The 23,401-nt window shown below is 40.2% G+C and overlaps 1 protein-coding gene across 4 annotated transcripts in view; it reads left to right on the top strand.

Moving 5' to 3' along the window:
* mre11a (MRE11 homolog A, double strand break repair nuclease) overlaps positions 1 to 23,401 on the top strand; it is a 52,028-nt gene that overhangs the window by 7,183 nt on the left and 21,444 nt on the right. For all 4 annotated transcript variants that reach the window (XM_081722975.1, XM_081722974.1, XM_035528649.2 and 1 more), the window contains 9 exons: positions 2,317 to 2,404; positions 3,697 to 3,838; positions 6,991 to 7,105; positions 7,436 to 7,621; positions 10,265 to 10,436; positions 16,574 to 16,654; positions 16,837 to 16,966; positions 17,336 to 17,439; positions 20,534 to 20,707. In XM_081722975.1, the coding sequence (XP_081579101.1) occupies positions 2,317 to 2,404; positions 3,697 to 3,838; positions 6,991 to 7,105; positions 7,436 to 7,621; positions 10,265 to 10,436; positions 16,574 to 16,654; positions 16,837 to 16,966; positions 17,336 to 17,439; positions 20,534 to 20,707 (1,192 nt within the window). The remainder of the gene's footprint in view (positions 1 to 2,316; positions 2,405 to 3,696; positions 3,839 to 6,990; positions 7,106 to 7,435; positions 7,622 to 10,264; positions 10,437 to 16,573; positions 16,655 to 16,836; positions 16,967 to 17,335; positions 17,440 to 20,533; positions 20,708 to 23,401) is intronic.

Genomic DNA, 23,401 nt, shown 5'->3' with positions numbered 1-23,401 from the left:
ATCCCTGTTGCACTGAAGGTGAAATGTGCATTGGATCTTAGTGGTGTTTAGTTTAATGAATGATCACTTGATTATAAAAACAGTTTTCAAAAAAGGGCAGAGGTCATCCTGTGATTTTAAAATGAATTCATCCTGATTTTGGTATATTTTACCATAGATATGGAAAAACAGGATTTAAATAGAAATAGTTGGAAATGATTTATAAGTGCAATAATGCTCTTGCTACAGTGCCTCTTAAGACCTGGGAGTTTTACAGGTATCTGCCCACATGGAAAGTAAGAATACACTAATCCAGAAATATTTTTTTCCACAAATAAATGATAAACGTCAGTAAAAAAAAAAACCTACCACGTTTCTGATGGAACAACATCTTCTGCCATTGAAGAAATGGAGTAGAATATAACAGCATTAACGCAATAATAGCAAAATAATATTTACTTGTAGATAATGTTGAGCATTGAAAATGCATACTGTCTAATTCAGTGGACCATTAATTCTAAATGTAATTTAAGTCAGGTGCCATCAGGTGACATGCCCATATTAGGAACTGTGGCTCTGCATGGTTGTATTGCATGCCTCCTGACCACCAGGGGGCAGCTTGGCATTTGGTTCCATTCCCTGGCGTGGATCGAGACTTATGTCCACAAAGTTGCGTGACAAGTGGCATAAAAGACGTTGTCACCTGTCTTCCGTTCCTTTTCATTTTCATGTTTGGATTGAGTGTGTCATGCAGCTCGAGCTGAGCAAGTCTGGCAGTGTAACAGTTGTATTAAGTTGTATTATGTAGAGGGCTCAGTGGTTACGGTACTCTACTAGTAAAGGTTGCCAGTTCAAGCCCCACTGCCGCCAAGTTGCCACTGTTAAGACAAGGCCCTTAACCCTCAATCGCTCAAATTGTACTCATAATTGTAAGTCCTAATTGTGATTGTATAATTGTAAGTCATAATTGTAAGTTGCTTCGGATAAAAGCATCAGCTAATTGACATAAATGCAAATGCATTAAGTCTCGCCAGTGATACTTGGAGCGTTCCACAGTGTGTTTCTCCATGTTGGCTCCGTCCAGTCATAAAAATATCCATGTTCTTACCATTGGTTCTCCCTGTGTTTAGGCCACTGGCAGTCGGTCTTGAAGCACAGAGTTTTATCACGGGTGGCTCTTTAAAACTCCCGTCATTGGGCAGTGTGCACATTTAAAGCATAAGACGCTCGGTATTTTGTGGTTGTACTAAAGATCTCGGTTGTCAGTGCATCCTTTCCTTATAATGTCTTCTGTACATACCATACCAGAATACTACAAGTAGGTGCCAATTTTGGTGAGCAAAACACTAATATATTACAGATTTCTAGCTCCATTTGATCAGTTCTAATATACAACTTATGGTTTCTTATTGTATATTTTTATATACTCAAACCTGGTATGTCCTTCTTTAAGGAGTTATGAATTTGACCACCCTAGTCGTATCCCTCGTGGTTTGGTTTGTTGGCCATTTTCAAGGCTGACTGGCGATCACATTGTGCAGTGTAGTTTGAGTGCTGGTCAGCTTTTTGAGCTTGTCAGAGTGAGCTGTATGCAGAAGAGAAAGTTCTGTTTTGTCAGTGAGTATTAGATGAAGGTTAGCTAACTGAATCATTTTTACTTTCAAAATAGCTCTAGATAGCTTGACAGCTGCAAACTGACAAAACTGAAGTTTGAATAGCCTATTTAACAAAAATGGGGGGGAAAAAAAACATTGGCGCTGGACATTTTTGCTGTCAGTGTGTGACGGGCAGTTTTCAAAAACTCATTCATTTTGTTCATTGACAAAAAACCTTTAGATCCAGCATGTATTATATGTACATAAGACAGAATGACATGACTATTATACAGTCTATTATAATTCATTCTACCTCCGTCATCTGCTTAATAATATTTACTTTTTTATTTGGCCTTATCGCAAGCTTATGAGACACATGATTTTCTTTATATTGTCAACCACCTGCTTTATTGCATGACATGTTATAAAGTCCTTGCTCACTGAGACTAACAGTGTTAAACTACAATTTTCTAGATTTATGTATGCATGTGAAGTGAAGTGTAATTAGCTTAATGTACTTTCCATAGCTTAAAATAAAGAAACCTTTAGTTTCTAAGTTATTGCTGTGAAATTAAGTCTTGCTCCTGATTCCCAACTGACATTTTTTCTGCTGCTTTCAGCTTTTCGTAAGTGGACAATGTGTCTCGTGCCCTCATCCAGAGCTGATGTTGTAAACACACACACGTGCACAAATTCATGGCTGTGCAGAACATCTTGACCTCTTTTTATTCCCTCATCTCAGGTTTCCATGGGTGAACTACCAGGATGAAAACCTGAACATCTCCATTCCTGTTTTCAGTGTGCATGGAAACCATGATGACCCAACTGGGGTAAGGGAAACTGTCAGCTCTGAAGCTGGATGTTCGCATATAGACAAAGCAGAGGGAGTTGGAGTGTGTGTATATATGTGTGTGTATATATGTGTGTGTATATATGTGTGTGTATATATATGTGTGTGTATATATGTGTGTGTGTGTGTGTGTGTGTGTGTAATTTTATATATATATATATATATATATATATATATATATATATATATATATATATATATATATATATATATATATATATATATTATATACACACATATATACATACACACACACATATACAGCAACAAATGATGAATTAATCCTAATTATTTCCTTGCACTTCTGAGGTAAGAGTTTTTGTTCATTACTTTTGTTTGTTTTTATGGTTTTCTAGCACTGGCATTCTAGCTCAGGCATTTTAAATGCAATATTAGTCTGCATATCTATGGGTGTCTTGTTTTGAAAGCTGACTGGCAGTTGTCAAGGCTTTTCCTCATTTCAGTACCTGTCTTTTATGACAGATTAATAGTGAATAATAGTTTTTTTTTGGGGGGGGGGGGGGGGCACTCCGTGAGACTGGGCAACTCTCTGATGGGGGTATACATGTGGTCACCTTGGCAACAACTACCAATTAGCCTCTGGTGCAGATTAGTTGGTGACGGTTTAAGCTTTTTACAGTGAACTGGTTGATTTGGCTGCTGACAGGCTAGAGGCTGCATAGTGGGGAACAGGGAATGAAAGGGTAAAGGAATGAGCGTGTCAGTAAATGAAACTGAAGTCATGGAGGAAGTAAGAGTACAACACTGCAGCATAAAATAGTGCCCTTATCTAGCACTTTGAAATGTGTGCATTGTGGCTGCATTTTGTGTGCATGCATGCATGTGTGTCTTTAACGCATAGTCTCCAAATACCCTTTGAACTATGGCAACATGATATGGATACTGTATTACAAATATTCAGTTATATGTTGTCATGTACCTGGCGGTACATTAAAACACTGGTGAACCTCTGTTGTTACATGCTAACGGGTGGCATATATAATTTTGACATAAAATCATTTGTTGGATTATACGATCAACCACTGCATTCAAAACACGCACAACATATACATTTTAAATGTCTTCACTGTGCACACAAAAAATTTATTTTGTTGGAAGGTTTCTTTTGCATATCACAATCTTCTGAAGTATCAGTGATGACATTTACCAAACGATGTATTGTGCAACTCTTCTCAAATTCTTCTATGTATTGATGGGTGGAGGTATACAGTACTTTAAAGGACTGTGTTGATGCGAATGTCTATGCAACAGGCAGATGGTTTGTGTGCCTTGGACCTGCTGAGCTGTGCTGGCATGCTGAATCATTTTGGCCGCAGCCTCTCGGTGGAGAAGCTGGAGATCAGCCCCGTCCTTCTGCAGAAAGGAAGCACCCAGATTGCCCTCTATGGCATTGGTAAGCTCCCGGCAGCACCTGCCATAGCGTACCTAACCGTGCTCTCGCTCTCAGAACTCTCATCACCTTCTACAATGGTGAAATGTAAAGTGGTGTTCTTGTACCCTTTGTTATTTATACACAATTATTCCATGCACACTCTAGTTCCCTGCCATAAACACACTTCTTTTCTTTCTCACACATGCACATGTTTCCTTTCAAACAGCTTTGAGCAGCTTTTCTTTTTTTTTTTTCTTTTTTTTTCTTTTTTCTTTTTTTTTTAATAGCAGTCAGCTGCCTCCTGTCCTCTGCACCTAGCTATGCACCAGAGCACATGCCTTTGACTTGTCAGGAAAGGTTTGCCAGCTGAAATGCAGTTCATGCTTCTGTTTCTTACTGTTTTAAAGTAAACTTATGATGGTGTTCATGAAGCTGAGATTGGCTTTTTAATTTCCATGCTACCTTAAATGGTAGTACGAAAAGGCAAGAAAATGGAGATTTAAGATGGAACGGAAAATATGAAAAGGAAGCTGTTTAGGTGGAATGGAAAATTAAAATAGGAAGACACCTGCAGACTTTTGCTTTGTTTACATATAAATTATGGATGCACTGATATTGGGACAATATGATAATTTGCACCTTATAGCCGATGCCAATATTAATAACTGATCATTTTACCTTTATGCATCTTAAAGCAAGTTCAAACTGTATTCTCTGTATGAAGTGCAGTGAGTAAGGCATGTTACACTGATTTAAAAATAGATCAGAAATTAATTTTACATAGTCATGGGGAAATCAAACATCACAATTATAGTAAACATACTGTAAAGCAAGGCATTTGTGGAGGTAAGCGACATTTATTTTGGATAAATCCATAAATGTGAAACCAGATTAATGTAGCGAAAACAAGAACAAAATTAAACAAATGGCATAAAACGAAACATGAAGATGATGACAAAAAAGGACCCGATGATACAAAAAGGCTTATTCTGTGATGTAGGTGAGGCAGGATGCATTTGCAGAGATGAACAAGGTTTATTTAGGGCATATCCATATTCAGAAGTCTTGATGCGATCTGTGGACACAGCACTGGCAGTCAGTGAAATGCAACCAAATAACATCATGCAAAAAAACTAAACCAAACGTAAGACAAAGACCATAAAGAGGAAACGTAGGTATAAAGATATGAATATGGAGAACGCCACAGAGAAAATGTACAAGGAGAGCGCCACAAAAACCGACCAAGCAGACACGAGAGCACAGGGAATAAATACTCAGTGCTTTCTTCTCCACCAGTATTCACAGCTGAAGTGCCCTTCAGCAGGGCACCTAACCCCCTCTAAAAAGTACCAGAAAAATGTGTCTGTTGTAATTATTGCCTGAAACAAACTGATAATGATAAAATTAAATAATTGCCAAAAAAAGCCAACATTTTTTCTTCTTTAATTTTTGGTCAGCAATAGTAGGTATTCAGTGCATTTGATGGATGCAATATATGACGAGCTGGGCAGAGACACACTAGGAGCAGCTACAGAAGTCGTTTGAAACATTTTTGAATAGACATTTTCTGCATTGAAATCTGCAGTTTGTTTACAATTGAGCCTCAAACATTGCCTATAAAAATGTTTTTGCTTGGCTGAACTGCATGTTTTTGCTTCCCTAGAGTTTAACCTTGTCTACCCCAGAATGTTTGTTTTAAACTTTCATGTTAAAATCCTTAAAATTCAGACTGAATTCCACTGGACTCGCCTACAGCAGCATGTTTTCTGAACTGCTCATCTTTTTCACTCCTCTTGAGTTTTCATGCCTGAAATGTCACAACACTGTTTTTTGTTTTTTTTTTGTCCTTGAAGAAAAGCTTAAATGGACATGAAGTACACTGCATGCATGTGGGCATGCGTCTGTGTGCGCAGACTGTGTTATGTCGTGCTCTGCGTTTACCTTTTATACAGCACATTATTCTAAAGGTTGTCATAGAGGCTTGAAAGAGACAAAACGAATGAATCCAGATACTCCATGATCTTGCTTATGATTTTATAAAAAAAAGTGAAGTGCCCATCCTAAGTACACAATGCAGGTCTGTTCAGAAACAGCTTTCAGTTTCAAAGCAGCCTTTATTTCTGCTTTGGTTAATTCCTTCCATCTTCCTTCCTTCCTCTTTCTCATACTCTCTTCTCGCTCACTCTCCCTCTCTCAGCGGGGTTAACCTGTGAGGGCACATTGGCAGCACTTTCCCAGGCATGTGACGGGATAGGGAGACCTTTAGCCCGAGGAGGATTTGAAAAGAGGAGTGTGAAATGCTGTCTCCTCGGTAGTGGATGTTCTCATTCCACTGCAGAGCTTGTCATGACCTAGCCTTCGCTCATTAGTGGTCTAGACTTGGATTTCTGGAAAGCTGCTTTGTAATGACATATGTTGTTAAAAAGTGCCTTAAAATAAATGTTGAATTGAGTAGCGGACTCTGGCCTTCATTGAGCGCTGAGAAACCTCATTAGACACGTGGGAATGAGCAGACTATTCGCGATCACGTTCAGACAAATTGTGCCACAAGCAAGCCTTGAGCTTTTTGTAATGCTAATATTACTGGTGGCCAAATGCCAGCATCCCTGCCAAGTTTTGACTCTAGCTGCAAACCTATCTTGCACCTCTTCTGAGTGCGTTTACATGAAGCATAATTGAAAAATTTGCTGGGGGGCATGGCTGGCAGCCAAGTGCCTTGGGCATGACTTTAAAATGACTTCTGTTTGCTTGCGGTTCACGTTTCTGTGCAGAACACCCCTTCTTCCAGGCCTTACTAGTTGATACATTACATGAATAGCTGGGATGTGGTTTAGCGATGTAACATAAGAGGCAGCCTGTCTGTGGTGAGACCCAGTGCAGTTCAGTCTGGAGCTGTGAGGCACCGTTCTGCACTGCTGAGCTCTTCAGAGCACGGCTCTGAGGCTGTGTCACTGTTAGTCACCGTAGCAGCTGTGGGTGAGAGACTCTTGTTAGACATCAATCAAGAGTTGCTCGACCAGCACTGCAGCCTCGGCACTGCAGTAACCTCGCCGTCCCCTGTTGGTATATTTGGTTTAGGGGGTAGGCCATTTGAAACGTTTGCCATTGCGGTTCTAAAACCTGGCCTGAAAGATTGGTGCTAGTGTGAGTGTCTGTGCTTCTCGTCTTATCAGGCTCGATCCCAGATGAGAGGCTCTACCGGATGTTCGTCAACAACCAGGTGACTATGCTCCGCCCCCGGGAGGATGAGAATAGCTGGTTTAATCTCTTCGTCATCCATCAAAACAGGTGTGTCCCCACCTCCTCCCCTCTGTTCTGTTTGGATAAAGTCTGCATCTGTTTTCCTCCATCATCTCTTGTTCATCCTTCAGAATAGCTGCAACAGAGCCCTCGCTTCCTCTCGCCTCTCCCTGTGCATGCTGGGAATACTCCGGTGGCCATGCTTTCATTGCTCCTTTTGTTGTCCCCCGCATGCCGAGTTCAGAGTTATTGATTTATTTTTATTTTTTATTCTTTTTAATTCTCTAAAGAAATGTGTGTGTGTGTGTGTGTGTGTGTGTGTGTGTGTGTGTGTGTGTGTGTGTGTGTGTGTGTGTGTGTGTGTGTGTGTGTGAATAGGAGTAAACACGGGGCCACAAACTACATCCCTGAGCAGTTTCTGGATGATTTCCTGGACCTGGTCGTGTGGGGGCATGAACACGAATGTAAGATTGCACCGGTCCGAAATGAACAGCAGCTCTTCTACATCACGCAACCTGGTAGCTCTGTCGTCACCTCGCTGTCTCCAGGGGAAGCGGTCAAAAAGTAAATGCACAACCACATATACAAATGACCTACTTTTTGAAGTTGACCTGGGCCAAAATGTAAAAAACTGACTTGTGGCCTCCTATGACACTGCTACATTTACATTTATGTTTAGTTTACAGTTTTCGCAGTGTGTATCGTTTACTCATTTATTAGTTGTGTCCCTGAACTTTTGGCCATAGAGTGTACCTACCCACTCATTTACTCATATTCTGTATTTTACACACAAGCAATGCTGTGGACGTTGCTTACATATTTGAGGTTAAATGTCATTTTATTGGAATAGATGATAGATTCACAAATCTTTAGTCATTATGTAATGGCTCCTATTTTATAGGGAATACCGTTTCATTCAGTTTTCAGACAAAATGGCCATTAGGTACTGGTTTTCAGTAGGAAACACATTTTCCAGAAAGTGACAGTTTAATATGAAGCGCTTTACTTTTTGGCACCATACTACCATTCTTTTACTCTCTTGTTCTTCTGTTCTTGACAGTACTGAGTTTCCACTGTGTGCAAGGTTGTTCATAAAGGTGAAACATTGCTAACCTTCCAAGAGGCCTTTATGTTCACGCAAGCAGCCATACAAAGTATCCACATCTCTAAAGGAAACCTTTCTTGAGAGAATTAGATATAAGATGATGCATATCTTTAAGTAAGGGCAAATTTAAAAGAAAGCAGAAGCACAAGAAATGGGTAGTCTCGGAGACTAGACTGCAAAGAACTGTATGTCCTTAATTTTATCAAGTGGCTTAGTTCATTCTGTCTGATGAGAATGTCTTAGAATTGGAGAACGTTACACTGAAAGCAGTGCGTTAATGCATTCAGCCGCCCAATTCTGCGGTTCAACTCTGAGCATGGGCATAAGTATGTAAATGGTATGCCACGGTTTCCTTATATCTGCCAGATCTTTTAAGGACACTACAGGCACTATTGTGCTTTCTGCCTCCCATTTTTTCCTTTTCCTCTTGTTGAACTCGCCTGAGCTTTGGAAAATATTATTTCTTTGGATTTTTTTTTTTTTTTTACTCAATTTCTTCTCTTCAAAAAGGTTCTTTTGAAAAATTAAATTAATTTGCGAAGGTTCTAGATGAATGCAGCAAAGGTAGTGTATGTGCCTGTTCATAGCCTTAATATTCAATAGGTAGCAATGACAAATTTAATATTGTTAATGTTTTTAAAAAATATATTATTAATTGAAATGCTTATTAATGATTCATTTATTAATGATATTTTCATAATAAATCTTTCGTGGTTTAACATTGAGAAAATGTGTGTAAATTGGTTTTCGAGTGGTGGTGCTTTTCCAACGTGTATGTAGAGTAGGGGTCGGCAAAGAACTAATTAAAACTCATGTGTAATTGTGGAGATTAAGAAGGTTTTTGGTCAAAACGTGTAAAACTGCCATTGTTAATTGTTATTGAGAAACTCACCACAGATTAGTCAACTGACATGCTCTTCATTCGAGACAACTTCTGCCTACTTCTTTAACCTTGACATACCTGCAGTGGTCCTGAAAATGGCCCAGGCAGTGAATTGGAATGGAGTGCAGGACTAGAAGGTGCCGCAGGGTGCCCAGTCTGAGGAGACCCCAGAGAGAAAGAGGGTTGTGGGCAGAGGCGAGACGCCATCTGTGCTGTTGGTTTACACCGGGTCTGGACGAGGTTTAAGGAATGCTGGTGAGGTGGTAATGCAAAAGGTAACAGACATGGATGTAGGCCTTGTAGTTTACACTTGGTTGTTTCACGTAGTCAAATTTGAGGAGATGGCCAACTTTGTGGTGGTTCCTGGATGATTTCATTGTTTTACTTGAGAAGAGGAAGAGGGTTTTTGTTGTTAAATGTATAACAGCTGGCTTAAATGTGTATCTGAACACTTACTGAAGTGGTTTGAGAGGTTTGCATATTTAAATCTGTTTCAAATGTGTCTTGGTTGCATTTACACTTTTTTACACGGTTTTCCCCCCCGTTTACTTTTTTTGAAAATTCTCTTCTGCATGTTTAAACCTGAAGATAAACAAAAAGAGTGAGAGAATCTTAAGACATTGGCAAATAATAATATACATATCCAGTGCTATGTCTTTTTAAAAAGTGGCTGTTTGTTTTTTTTTTTTTTTCCTCCCTGGACAAAGGGCATTGTGTACATAATGCCAGGGTAAAAGAGGTCATTACAGAAACAAATCCACCAGAAAAGCCCACCAATTATATAAAAACAAAAACAAGCGAGGGCCTGAAAGCCAGCAAAAATCCAAGTTGAAGAGGCAGTTATTGCTTCTGTCCTTGCATGCAATTAGAGCTTTATGCAATAACTGGTGTGGTAGGGCTGCAGATGTGGAAAGAACAGGTGTCGTAGGATGTGCCCGTAGAGATTTCAATGTTTCCAAATTTGCTTCATTTTAACCAAAATTTGCATGTAGATATGAGAGATATGATGCATGAGCTTTAGGGGAGAGGTAAGAAAATAAGAATAGCATGAGGTTTTGTGACAGATATTTTGCATGTTATTATACTGAAGAAAAATTAAACTGAATGACATTTTACAGAATGGCATTGTTTTCGAAATGAATGGGAAAATGAATTTTCTGACAGCCTTTGAATGTTTGTGTGTGTATGTGTGTGTGCACGCACGTGCGTCCTTTTGCAGACACATTGGCTTACTGAGGGTGAAGGGGAGGAAGATGAATTTACAAAAGATTCCTCTGCACACTGTCAGGCAGTTCCTGATTCAGGACATAACCCTGATGGACTACCCTGACATCTTCAGCCCAGAGCAGCCAAATGTCACCCATAAAGTCCAGGCCTTCTGCCAGCAGAAGGTAAAACACACACACAAACTCACAAAGATTTGTGGTTCCAGCTAAGTTCAGTTTTAGTGAACAGTGCATAATAAGGTAAAATGAGTCTTTCAGAGCAAGACATATCTGTGGGACTTAAAAAGGTTTTTGAAGTCCATGGTATCTTATTAGAAGTAATTCAATAGTTTTGCTTAAAGCAGAAGAGTAATAAGAAAGAGAAACGTTATTGCTTGTTTGCTGATGGGCCATAAGAAAAGCCTGATATTTCAAACATGGCCAGCTCTCTCTGAACAGCTACTAGTGTTGTGACTTCATTGTCAAGATTGGCTCCTTCCCATACTTCATGCTAAAATAGCAGGCTTGTGATTAATCAAAGGTACATCAGTCTCCTCTCTTCTGGGATGATTTTGCACAAGTTTTTGGAGTGTGTATCTTGTGGAAAATGTGCCAATTATGTCAAAAGGGCATTTTTGAGCTCAGGCATTGATGTGTGATGTAAAGGTCTGGTTTACAGTTAACGTGCCTGTTCATCCCAAAGGTGTTCATTGGGGTTGCGATCAGTGCTCTGTGCAGGCCCCTGGAGTTCTTCCACACTGAACTTGTCAAACCACACATTTATAGATCTCTCTTTGTGCAAAGGAGCACAGTCTTGCTGGAAAAAGAAAGACCTTTCCCTTTAAATATTGCCACAAAGTTGGAAACACGTAATTGTCTAAAATGTCAGTGTATGATGCGTCATTGACACAGCTGTTTCCTGGAACTAAGCAGCCTACCCATGACGGCCAGCATGTTGATGTTTCTTTCCTCCAGCGTGAGTAACTGCTCCAGAGTCCAGGACCAGTATGCTTTACATCACTCCAGCCGACACTTGGGACTGTGTGTACTGACTTTAGGCTTGTATGCAGCTGCCCAGCAATGGAATCCCCCGGCTCCTGACACGCAGTTCTAGAGTTGATTTTGCTTCCAGAGGCAGCATGCAAATTAGTAGTGTGCGCTTCAATAGAGGATGGGCATTTCTTTTATGTGTTACAAATACTTCACCACTCAGACGCCCCACTTAGTGAGCTTGCGTGGCCTACCCCTTCTTGGCTGTGGTTCTAGATGTTTCCATTTGGCAATAATAGATTTTACAGTTGACCAGGGCATCTAGCAGGATAGCGTTTGTGGCATTCTACCACTGAGCTCTTCAGTATCACCATTTTTATTTTCAGTGTTTGTCTATGGATTGTACGGTTATACCTGTTCGCAGTGGATGTGGCTTCATCTCTAGCCCCTTGGACTAGAGACATCACTCTCTTCTACCGCATTAGCTCTTCCTCTGTTTAGATTTCAGATGCTTCAGAACTCTGCTGCCTGCCTTCTCAGCCATACTCGTTCTCAACATCACATTATGCCCCTTCTCCAACATCTCCATTGGCTTCCTGTGAAATACCACCTTCAATTTAAAATCGCCTACCCACAAAGCCCCAAATAACCTCGCTCCTTCATATCTTTCTAAGCTTCTCCTTCCTTACTAACCTACTCACACTCTCAGATCTTCCTCAGCTGGGCTGCTGACTGTTCCTTCCTCCAACCTACATGGCTATAGTGATTGTGCTTTTTCTAGATGTGCTCCTCAACTCTGGAACTCACTTCCACTCAAGGCCCAACAGTCTGCAACTCTCTCTCTATATTCAAATCTAACCTTAAAAAATATATTTTTTTTCCCCTTCCCTTCCCTTTGTACTTCTCAAACATAAACACCCTTTCATCAGCTTCTGCCCATGTCCTGTAAGTGCTATCTGTTAATGTTATGTACACTGGATATGTTGTCATATGTCAATCAGCATCTTTTGTTTAACTTGTACTATTGTAAGCTTCTTTGGGTCTTTGAAAAGCCTGAAACGTCAGGTCGTTCAAGTCTGTGGCAAACCTCAGGTGTTGTACAACATGCAACACTGAATTCCAGAAGACGAGCTAGATGCTTACGGCAGCTTTAGTTAAGTCATTGTGTAGCATAGCCTATAGGCGTGCCTACCCTCTTTTTAGGCGTGCTGAAGCACCCCTAACTAGAGTCCCAGCACCACTAAAAATCGGAGTAAGTGCTTTTTTAACAGATGTTTGTGTCTGATAAGCGCAAAAAATGTTAACATATTCTTAGCATCCATGCTTGGAAAATCATGTTTTCCTTACAAGCTCATTTAAGAAACTGGAGCCATGCATGGGAATGTGGGACCAGCTATCTTAATTTCTGCTTTTAAAAGCAGGTGTCTCCACAACATTTTTGAATGTTTTTTGTAGCCTGAGAAAGTAATGTTATCTATAAAAGACCTAGTGGATTATTGTATGCTAATTCATTTCAATGGGCAGAATAGATGTGGGCTAGCCTATCACTTTCTCCTGGTTTGGGTATTTTCAAATATAATAATAGTAGTAGTAGTAGTAGTAATAATAATAATAATAATAATAATAATAATAATAATAATAATGGCTTAGACTCCTACATTTTTCTACATCCTACATTGTCAGTGTCTGCAGACTTGATTTGCCCATTGTACATGATATCAGATAATTTATTGACCCAAGCAACATAATTTGCTCATTTATAATCGACAGTAGTCAAATTGGTTGTAAAAGTGTTCCAGCAGGAGAAACACTGTACTCCTCATTGTAGGTACTCTTTTTGTAAGATTTTCCATAGGGTCATTATATATGCTCAAATGCAACACAGAAGATCTTGAAAGATGATGGTGATGATATATTGATGATAATAATAAATAGTGATATAATAACAAGCCTATTAGTAATAATTGAGTAATAGTACTTTTTGAACATTTTGAGCAAATTTGAACAATATCACAGTAATACGGATAACTGATCATTTTGGTCAGTATAATTGTGATATGTTTTCATAGCATTACATCTCTAGCGCCTACATAATTTTGGCCATATGGTGTATATTCATACCTATAGACACACCATTTTATTAAAATTCATACATTTGTACGCAAGGTCACTGCATATATGAAAAGCAATACATACAGAAATACCATTTTATAACATTTTTTGCCTTTCAGGGAAGGCTTCTCTCAGGCTGAGAACTCTTTCTCAAAGCGTTTTATATTGCCTGTTGCCACATGTAAAAATGAATCTATAGTATACTGCAGGCAGGGAGTATCCAAGTCAAGTACCATCTAGCACACCCAGATAAAGACCTCGCTGCTGGAATCCATTGCATGTTTTGGCTTTATCTGCACCTCTTGATGTATGAAACTCTCACGGTTGGTTTTCATTAAAAGTGAAATGAAAGATAAGACTAAGAATGCATAAGATTACATAGGTAAGTACTTTTAAAAATCTGATGGTGTGTAAATCTGCAACACACACACACACACACACACACACACACACACACACACCTGTAGCACTGTACCATTGTTTGAGTTTTTAGTTCTTATTCTTTGACTGGCCATTATAAAATCAATATATCTGGTGGTTAAAGAGCTTTATTTCACAGATTTGCTCTGCCAGTCAACAATGTGTCTTCCAAATTATGATGTTTTGAAGTACGTTTGTCTCTATGATTTCATACTCCACTGGTAAGAGTTGACTCTCCTTTTCGCTTCGGAAAACATCTTAGCTGGCAAAAAAACTAATTGATGTAGACGTTCAGTAAGCCGTGGGTTTGATCCCAGCTGCTTGCTGAGCAAGACCCCAGTGCTGTTCCTACAGGATAGATTCAGTATTTTATTAATACTGCTGATATTGCCCAGAGCTTAAACAAAATAGGAGCTGAAGTAAACAGTGCACAGTATTACCCAGCAACAATCCTATAATTAGTTTTGGAAATTGAAGTTGCCAGAGTGATGATTTAGGTACTTCCAACCAAAATAAATTTTCAAGGGTTGCAAGCCTACAAGCTCTCTGGTGGTCACATACGAGTGTTTCATTACTGCAGTATGTGCTATAAGAAATTCACAGTAAGTTACGTGATGATTAAATGTAGACTGTCCATTGCAGAGTGCCTGCAACTTTAGCAGCTATGATGATGCAAGCGTTCCTAGCATGTACACAAATGTTGGAATCCAAGGACGCAGAAGCTGCTTGTAGTGTTTCAGACTTACAATGAGAAAAGGAAAGGAGAAAGTCCTTTGAGAGCTGCTCCTCAAAATCATCTGAATGTCATTTAAATGAATAAGTGCCGCTTTTGCAACAGCCAATTACAGACTTGTTCATGCAGCGTTGTTCGTGGGGTTCGCCCAGCTGCCTTGTGTTTGACCCGATGGACGAAGCCTTCACGTGGCGCCTGCAGTTGTTTGTGTTCTATGTAATTCGCATATCGTTCGCAGAAGCCAGGCAGATGTCTACACGTGTTGTAGACAAGTATTAAAGTGTTGAGGTCATGGGCCATTTGTTCAAAGATTGCTTTGGTCAGCATTCAGGGTTAGATCCATCTAATTAAATAACCAGTTTTTGAAAGGTTGACGTTTAGAACTTGGTTGCTTTTTGGTGCTTTTGAGGATGTGATTTAACTGGTAAATCTGACGTATTGGGTTGAATATTAAAGCTTTTTCCCTAAAACTTTATAATTGATTTTTATATAAATTTGGATTTTTACGTCAAGCCATTTTTTTTTCCTCAATTACAGTTGGCATTTATCTATAATTTAGGCAAAAATAAATAATTGGTGACACAAAGGCATGTGGGCATGGCCAGGAAGTAGGCTCTCAGCACAAGCTCTGCTAACCAGCAGCTCTGTGCCAGGCCAGTCAGAGATGGAGAGAGGAGATGCTGCTTGCTTTTTGGTGCATGCTTTCTCAGTAGCTCTCTGAAAACCTCAGTGAAACTTTCAATATATTTAGCACACTAACACTCAGTGAGAAATTCTTGTTTATTAAGCTTGTATCAAAGGCTTAGTTGACATGACACAGCTCAGCCTTGACCATTTTAGGCAGATGATTAGTGAAAAATATGGCACTAAATCGGGCTCTTTCCCAAGGGAGAACACAAAGCCTGCAGGCAGTGCTAACTTGGATACTGATGTGCTGCCACTGTCCTCGTTCATTCATTCGTTCATTCATTCATTCTTTTATTTAATTATTTAAATACACAATGTAAAAAAATTAAGAGCTGCAACCCACAGTTACATGGCTACTGTAAGATTTTTGACTTTCTAATGATCATCGTGCTGTGTGCTTGCTGCGCGTGGGGCCGTCTTGCGCACTTTCTTGAACCTTTTGTGTGTGTGTGTTTTTGAGAGAGAGAGAGTGCATGTGTGAATACCCCACATGAGCTGAGTGTGCCCCCTGTATGTCTGCGCCCTGTTAAGCAGTTGAATGCTTGCCAAAGTCTAACCTAGGCTTCACCAAAAGAAGCACTTCAGTAAGGAGATGATGACCATTGGATTGTGCGTGTGTGTGCGTGTGTGTGCGTGTGTGTGCGTGTGTGTGCGTGTGTGTGCGTGTGTGTGCGTGTGTGTGCGTGTGTGTGCGTGTGTGTGCGTGTGTGTGCGTGCGTGCGTGCGTGCGCGTGCGTGCGTGTGCGTGCGTGTGTGCGCGTGCGTGCGTGCGCGTGTGTGCGTGTGCGTGCGTAAGTGCATATGCTTCAGTCCTCAGCATGCGTCTCTGTACACAAAAAAGTGAATTCATCACCATTTCCACGGTTACCACTATTTGTGTGGTTGCTTATGGGTTGCTTATGGACTGAACAGATTTAATGAAGGATCTAGCACCTAATGAAAAATCTACAGATAAATATGTCCTACCATTGCTCCATCATATCTGAGCACATGGTGACTTGAGACGAGAAATGTCAATATTTGGCTCTCTAAACCTCGAGTCAAATGTTCCTGGAAGTAAAACATGCAGAAGAACTAAATTAGCATGTTCTCTCTGACACTGTGAGGCCAGCAAAATTAGCTGCTATGAAATATTGCTTTAAATCATTCTTTGCAGTTTATTTTAAAATGAGATGTGTAGTGATTAGTACAAGAGTATAAATAAGTGAACAGACTCACCAGTTAGGTGTACAGTTAGCCCTGGAATAATGGATTTTTTTTTTTGTTTATTGTTATTTATTAGAAAGGGTCAGTGAATTTTATCGCACAGCCCTGGACACAGAGCATCCAGAATGAACTGGCTGTTGGGTCAGGGTGTTTTAATGTTGTTTGTATTGGTTAGGTGGAAGAGATGTTGGAGGAAGCAGAGAAGGAGAGACTTGGAAACCCACAAACTCCTGAGAAGCCTCTCATCAGACTGCGAGTGTGTATCTCTCACACACACACACACACACACACACACACACACACAAAGCATGTCACTGTTGTGTGTGAGTGAGCATTACATTATTTGACTGTGATATGATGCTATGGATTTACAGTGTTGATTCTCTAGATCACTTGCACTCTCTTGAGCTTGTTTGTTTCTCTCCATCTTTCTTTCAGGTTGACTATAGTGGGGGGTTCGAGTCTTTTAATACTATGCGATTCAGTCAGAAGTTTGTGGACCGAGTGGCAAACCCCAAAGACCTCCTACACTTCACCAGACAGAGAGAAGCCAAGGATGGCATGAGAGGCAAGTCGTGCATGCACACACACACTCTTCGGTGAGTTCAAAGCATGTATAACACGTGTGTGTGCGATCACGCGCAGATGTGTGCACATACAAAATAATTAACCTAAACTGTGTGTGTTTTAATATTAATATGGGTTTGCAGAACACAGCAGGGCTCTTATGCAAGTCAGGGTGCTTGTCCTGGTCTGATGCCAGCTGAATGTTAATGGCCTGTAGCGTCACTCGCTGTGCTGTTGCTGTCTATTCCACTTCCAATTACCAGTACAAATTCAGGCTGTTAACAAAGACCTGGTTGTTTCATTGCAAGATTATTGCTTCTGTTTATGATGGCATTTTGCCTAAGTTTGTGTGTGGGTGTGTGTGTTGTAGACGAGGGCATAGACTTTGAGGCACTCCTCTCTCGCCCGTCCTCTGAAGTTCTGCAGTTGCGAGTGGAGGATCTTGTCAAGGAGTATTTTCAGACTGCTGAAAAGGTGTGTATGAATGTGTGTGCCATTTCCATGTGTCTTTTTTTTTTTTTAATTAGTTTTGATCAGTTTGTTGGAAAGAAATTGGAAAAAAGAGAACAAGAGGGGGGGGGTAGAAATAACGAACAAAACAGAATCCCCCAACCCACATTGTACCCTGTCATCTCAGATATCTCAGCAAGCAAATAAATGAGTAGCTGAGCTCAGTAACAATAATAATAATAATAATAATAACAAAACCACCATCTTGCTAGTAGTTGTAGTGGTCATACAATCTTATATTCCGATATCGATAGATCCATATCTTTTCCACATAACAGTAAAAGTAATAACAGGCTGCCAGACAGGCTGCAGTAAAATCCTGCACCATCACCACTTGTAGTATAGCAGTGTTTCTTCTAAAGTCAAATAGTACATCAGATCTTTAACCCAGTGGTTAAATGTAGGTGGGGAGTTAGCTTTTGCAGCCTTCCTGGCAAGATGACGTGCTGCTTAAATGGAAAGATGACATAGGCTTGGCTGAAGTGTTTATACAAACATGCTGTGATGTCACTCTAATAATAAAATAAAAAAGTAAATACCACTACAAGTGAAGATGGCTCAATAAAGGTCTCCACAACTTCTGAGAGGAAAGTGAATATTGATTTCCCAAATGATGATAGTTTGCAGCATGACGAGAACATTTGTGCAAAGGTGTTTAGATCTGTTTTGCACCTATCGGACATGGGGTCAATATTTTGTAAGAAGTTTAGACCAATGTAAACGGTGGATAACCTTAAAGTGTATCACAATATATATATTTGGCAGATTGAAATGGAATGTATTCTGCATAAGACACCTTCCCATGTTTCCCCAGATATATGTATATCTAAATCCTCTTCCCATTGTTGTTTTAATACATTTAGAGGCTCCAGATTTCCTAAATTAACTGTAGAATATACATTGCCAATTATACTGAGTTTGGGGTGATTTTCAAGAATACCATCCTGAAGAGGTTTAGATGATATGGTTGGAAACTGGGAGTAGTGTGATGAAATGAAATAAAACTACGAAGCTGTAAGTACCTGAAAAAAATTATACAAATCTGTTGTTATTCATAAAGGAAATGTTTTACTATATGGAATCCGTTCCCACCCACTATTTATAAGCCCTGTCAATTACTGTGGAAGTGAACGTTTGTTTTTGTTTATGGGAGCATGTATTGAGGGTTCTTGAAGCGAAAGAACATTTCTAAGTGTTTCACAACTGGGTTGGTTGTATATCTGGAAATAGACATGAGCATGGGAAGATTATGGCATGTAAAAAAATTGTTGTGAACCAAAGCTAAATGATGATAACATGTAGAGTTATCTTGATTATTTTAGGAATCAATCCAGCGTTATATGACAAACCACCATGCGAACGTTGTCTTCGCAGTACTCTTTTATGAACTCTAGTGGTTTTTAAAAATTCCGTTTAAGTACCACAATTAATTTATCAATGTGCAAAAAAGGGTTTTGTTAAGAATATTGGAATATTTTGGAATAAAGATGAAAATGTAGGTGTTGTTGATTTTATTAATATTCATCCCTAGCAATAAAGGAAGTGTATTCCATCACTCACGATTTTGTTTCAGGCTGCTTATGACAGGGAATTTGGCTTCATAAATATTCTTCAGTTTATGTCCCAGATCCTTAGATATTCAAACTTCTTGTATGAAGCTTGAATCACTTTGAATGGAAACAGTGCGGCTGACTGGATCACCTGATTTGTGGGCATGAGTCCACTCTTCTCTGTGTTGATTTTGTATCCAGGTATTTTCTCAAAGCTGTTCAACATGCAAATTGAGTAAATGACAAAGCACTTTTGTAAGACACTCTAGATAAGAGCATCTGCCAAATGCCATAAATGTAAGTAGCTTTGGTAAGATAGCCAAAGGATCAGACAAGTATACAAGCCTATTGTCTGCATACAAAGAGACCTTGTGCTCTAGTTCTCCCCTATGCATCTCTGATTGTGTGCTTATTATGTAACATTACAGCCAGTGGTTCAATGGCCAGGGCAACCAAAAGACGTGACAAAGGACACCCCAGCCTTGTTCTACGTTCCAAAAAAGAAGATAAACTATTATTTGTATAAATTTCTGCAAAGGTGAAGCATAAAAAATGTCAATCCATCTCACAAATTTTGGACTAGACCAGAAAGGCAATCCCACTCCACTGGTTAAATGCCTTCTCTGCATCTAGTGTTAATATATGAGACGTCAAATGGAGTGGGACTATAAAGGATATAGAATAACCAAATTTCTTAAGAAATTAACTAAGCAACCCATCACGGACAGGACATTGCCCATTTTGCAAATACTTCACCATAGCAAGAAGCTCTGCTGTAGAAAATGGACCATCAAGTTTTTGCAGGTGCTTGTGTTATCAAAAACCTTGGAATAGAAGCTGAAAAAACACTTATTAATCTGTGAGTGATCCACATGCTTGATACCTGATTCATCATTTATTTCCACTTTAGTTTGGCATAATTTGGAAGTGGTATCTTTTTTTCCATGAGATTCCTCGATGGCCTTGCAGCACATACCATTAGCCATCATCTCCTTGGTGATGATGAAGGCTTCCCCACTGCTACAAGCCAAACAGCTGTCAAGCTGTGCTTGGGAAGTGATGTCTGTGGTTCTTTTGGCGAAAGCGACTCCACAACCTTTCCGCAGTGTTTGGCTTTCAGAGGCCCCTTTTAGATTGAAGGGTTTTAATACCCCATTTGGGTCAAACCAGACTCCTCACATTGGGTTTTTGGTTCAGTGTCATCACCTCCCTTGTTAAGTTTAAAGTACTCTGAGTAGCCATAGAAATAGTAATTTTTCTTATCTACACCTGTGGTAACCCTCATACTTTTTAATGGCACATCTCTATTGATCTTTTTATTGTTTACCTTCTGAACACATGAGAGCCTCTTGCTTATTAAGTAAACTTTTTCTCCTCTAAGATCTTTACAAAGAGTGCTGTCACTGGTCCAGTACTCTACTGGACTGCTGACCACTAGAGGGCACTTTGCCTCCCACTTGTGTCCCAGGGCCCAGTCGTTGAGTAACCCTGGTTTTGTGTGTGTGTAGAACATGCAGCTGTCCCTGCTGACGGAGCAGGGCATGGGGAAGGCGGTGCAGGAGTTTGTGGATAAAGAGGAGCGCGACGCCATTGAGGAGCTCATCAGTTATCAGCTGGAGAAAACGCAGCGCTACCTCCGAGAGCGGCATGTGGAGGCCAGCGAGGAGAAGATCGACGAGGAGGTGAGTGTGGGGTTGAGGGGGTGAGGGTAGTGGAGTGGAAGCTGTAGTAGGGAGATTGTGGCTTTCATTTTGCTGATCCAAATCACGGCACGCGCTCGGTCCAAATCTGCTCTATGACATGTTGGCTTTCAGCACTGCTAACGCAGGCATAGGGTTTTCCCGCTCTTCCAATTACCGATAATGACTGCTGTCTTTTAGCGAGCGCAATCCTCTGACTTATTGATCAGTGTTGTTGCTTTCAGAAGAGTCTGTCTAAAATGCAGCATTTCATGATGAATTTGTCTGCTTCAAAGGGCTTGCATCACATTCACAGGATCTCTGTAGAGATGAGAATGACATGAGTTGCCGTTTTGTGTTCAAAGGCCACTTAACTGATGGCGACAGAAGTCGGAACGTAACGTAAATGTACAGGATATTCACACGGTGATGTGACGTTACACTTACATAGCACCTTTCCCAGTACCCAAGGATACATTACAGTGAACACACAACACGAAGCTTTTACACCCACTCAACGCACCAGTGAGAAGCAGCAGCCAACTGCTTACACCATACTCCAGTAGGGGGATTGGTAGTGTCAAATAAGTCCTAATCCTTCTAATTCACACATGCCAGCTCTAACACTGCCCATCAGATTGTGTCAGAATGGCCCAGTGGTTCTGTGTTTAAAAACTTGGTAAGGACCTCCTTGTTTTTTAGAAAACCTTAGTGAACGGTCCTGAATTTCTTACTTCCTGACGTTATTGAGAAGGAAGAGGAAAGAACAAACAGGACAGGATTTTGGAGTTTTTAATTGATATTAGTGGTGGTGTTTGGGGGGGGGGGATGTATGAACAGATGAGTCAGACAGATGAATAGAAAAAATGATCGAAGTGAGCTTGTAAGCAGAAGCAATGATGGAGTGGAAAGAAGATGCTGAAGCCTGAAGGTAGAACCCTGGGAGTGAGGGTGGGTGTTGGGTGCAAAGGCCCGGATAGGGAAAGAAGACGTGAGGGGACTTTTAATGGAAGCTAATTATGTTTTGATAAAGCTCAACATTGGTGTGTGCGTGTCTCTCTATTCACCGAGTTTAAGCAGGTTTCAAGAAATAGATCACTTTGTGCCCGTGAATGGGTGTGCATTGTCTCAGAACATGAGCTTTCATCTGTCGCATGTGAAATGTGTCTTTGAACCCTGGTAATAGCATGGGCATGTTAACCTCCCCTTAGTCTGTCATGGTCTCCTGTTAATTTTTCTGCTTTAAGCTCTTCTCACAGAATCCTTAATGACATTGAACCCTTTGAATTTCTCAGTTTGTGTCTAATGCGTTCTCCTGCGCAATGCCAGTGCAGGCGCCAACTGCATCTGGTATTTTAAGATGGGAAAATGGGCCTTTTGTGCTTTGCGCTTAAAAAAGGCTTTTGCTGACCTTATTCAAGGTTAAGATAGGACTAGTAGATACTTTTTAAATAAAATTTATAACGATTGAGGTGTGTGTTTTTAAAGGGGATGAGGCACCAAACGATGGTAGATTTTTTTTCACTTTACCCTGACAGGTACACCTAGCTTCCAGGGCAGCAGGCTTGCGTCAGAGAACTTTTCTAGAGGGTGGGCCACACTGCAGGGTTTCAAAGCCCACACACACTTGTCACTCTTGAAACTCCCTCTTCTTTCCTGTAGACATTCACTGTGTATTTATCTGGTAATAGTGACTTTTGTTGGTTCATATGTAACTGTGCATGTAACTGTGCATTGTGCTTCAGGACAGGAGGCACAGAGCTTACTGCTCTTTTCTGTGGCCACACTTACTCACGCCATTCATCCTTGGCTGTGGAGCAATGTGCCCTTTATGGAAATCACTGCTGAGTTTACACAGACACAATCATGCGCAAGTTCAGCCACATACCCACACCAAATCACGATTCAGTAGCTTGTTTGATTATGCTCATCTCCCATAGCAACTGTGCCATAACAGTACTGTACTGTAACTCAACTACTATGCGTGTGGGGTTTTCTCATTTTCTCATGGGGCTGGGGGGGGGGGGGGGTGAGTTGCTGTAACTCCACCTGTTACTGACAGGTAACATAACTGAGTTATGGGTTTCTGGCAGCTCTCTGCTCAGGCTGCAGTTTTTCTGTTCACCCCTGAAAAGCCCTTGATGGGAATGTGTGCCAGCGTGTGTGCACATGTGAATATGCTAGACCCCATTGAAAAATTAATTAGCAGCTGTTTTCAAATATATATATCAAGGTTAATAAACCCATGTTTTTTGAGTAGCAGAATGCTATGCTAAAAGAATATCTTATGGAAACCTGATACTTTTCATTCGACTGTGCAATTATCTTCATATTATACCAAAAGGAACCTTACATATTATTGTGAACATTAACCAGTGAAAGTAGAAATAAAAATACCATTTAACCAGAATCTTGATGTATGTTTCTATTATGATATTATAAAGGTTTTATTACAGAACATGGTAGAAAGGTGCAAGCAACACAATGGCTCAATCATTAATATTCTGATAAAATCATAGTGGCACAGCTGTCTATAGTTTTACCTTGTGAGCAAAAGACCTACAGTCATTACTAGAACTTGTTTCCTTTGTGGTTTTTCCAGATAATACATCAGATTTTCCTTAAAATTGTGGAAATTAAAATGCTTTATTACCATATGCATTTTCTTTCATTCTACTGGAACATCTCAAAGGAAAT

The sequence above is a fragment of the Electrophorus electricus genome, chromosome 11 (genome assembly GCF_041902795.1).
Source record: "Electrophorus electricus isolate QZ-2024a chromosome 11, ASM4190279v1, whole genome shotgun sequence".
Taxonomy (NCBI): Eukaryota; Metazoa; Chordata; class Actinopteri; order Gymnotiformes; family Gymnotidae; genus Electrophorus; species Electrophorus electricus.
Note: the sequence above shows the minus strand (reverse complement) of the source record. Positions and strands in the feature narration are given on the sequence as shown.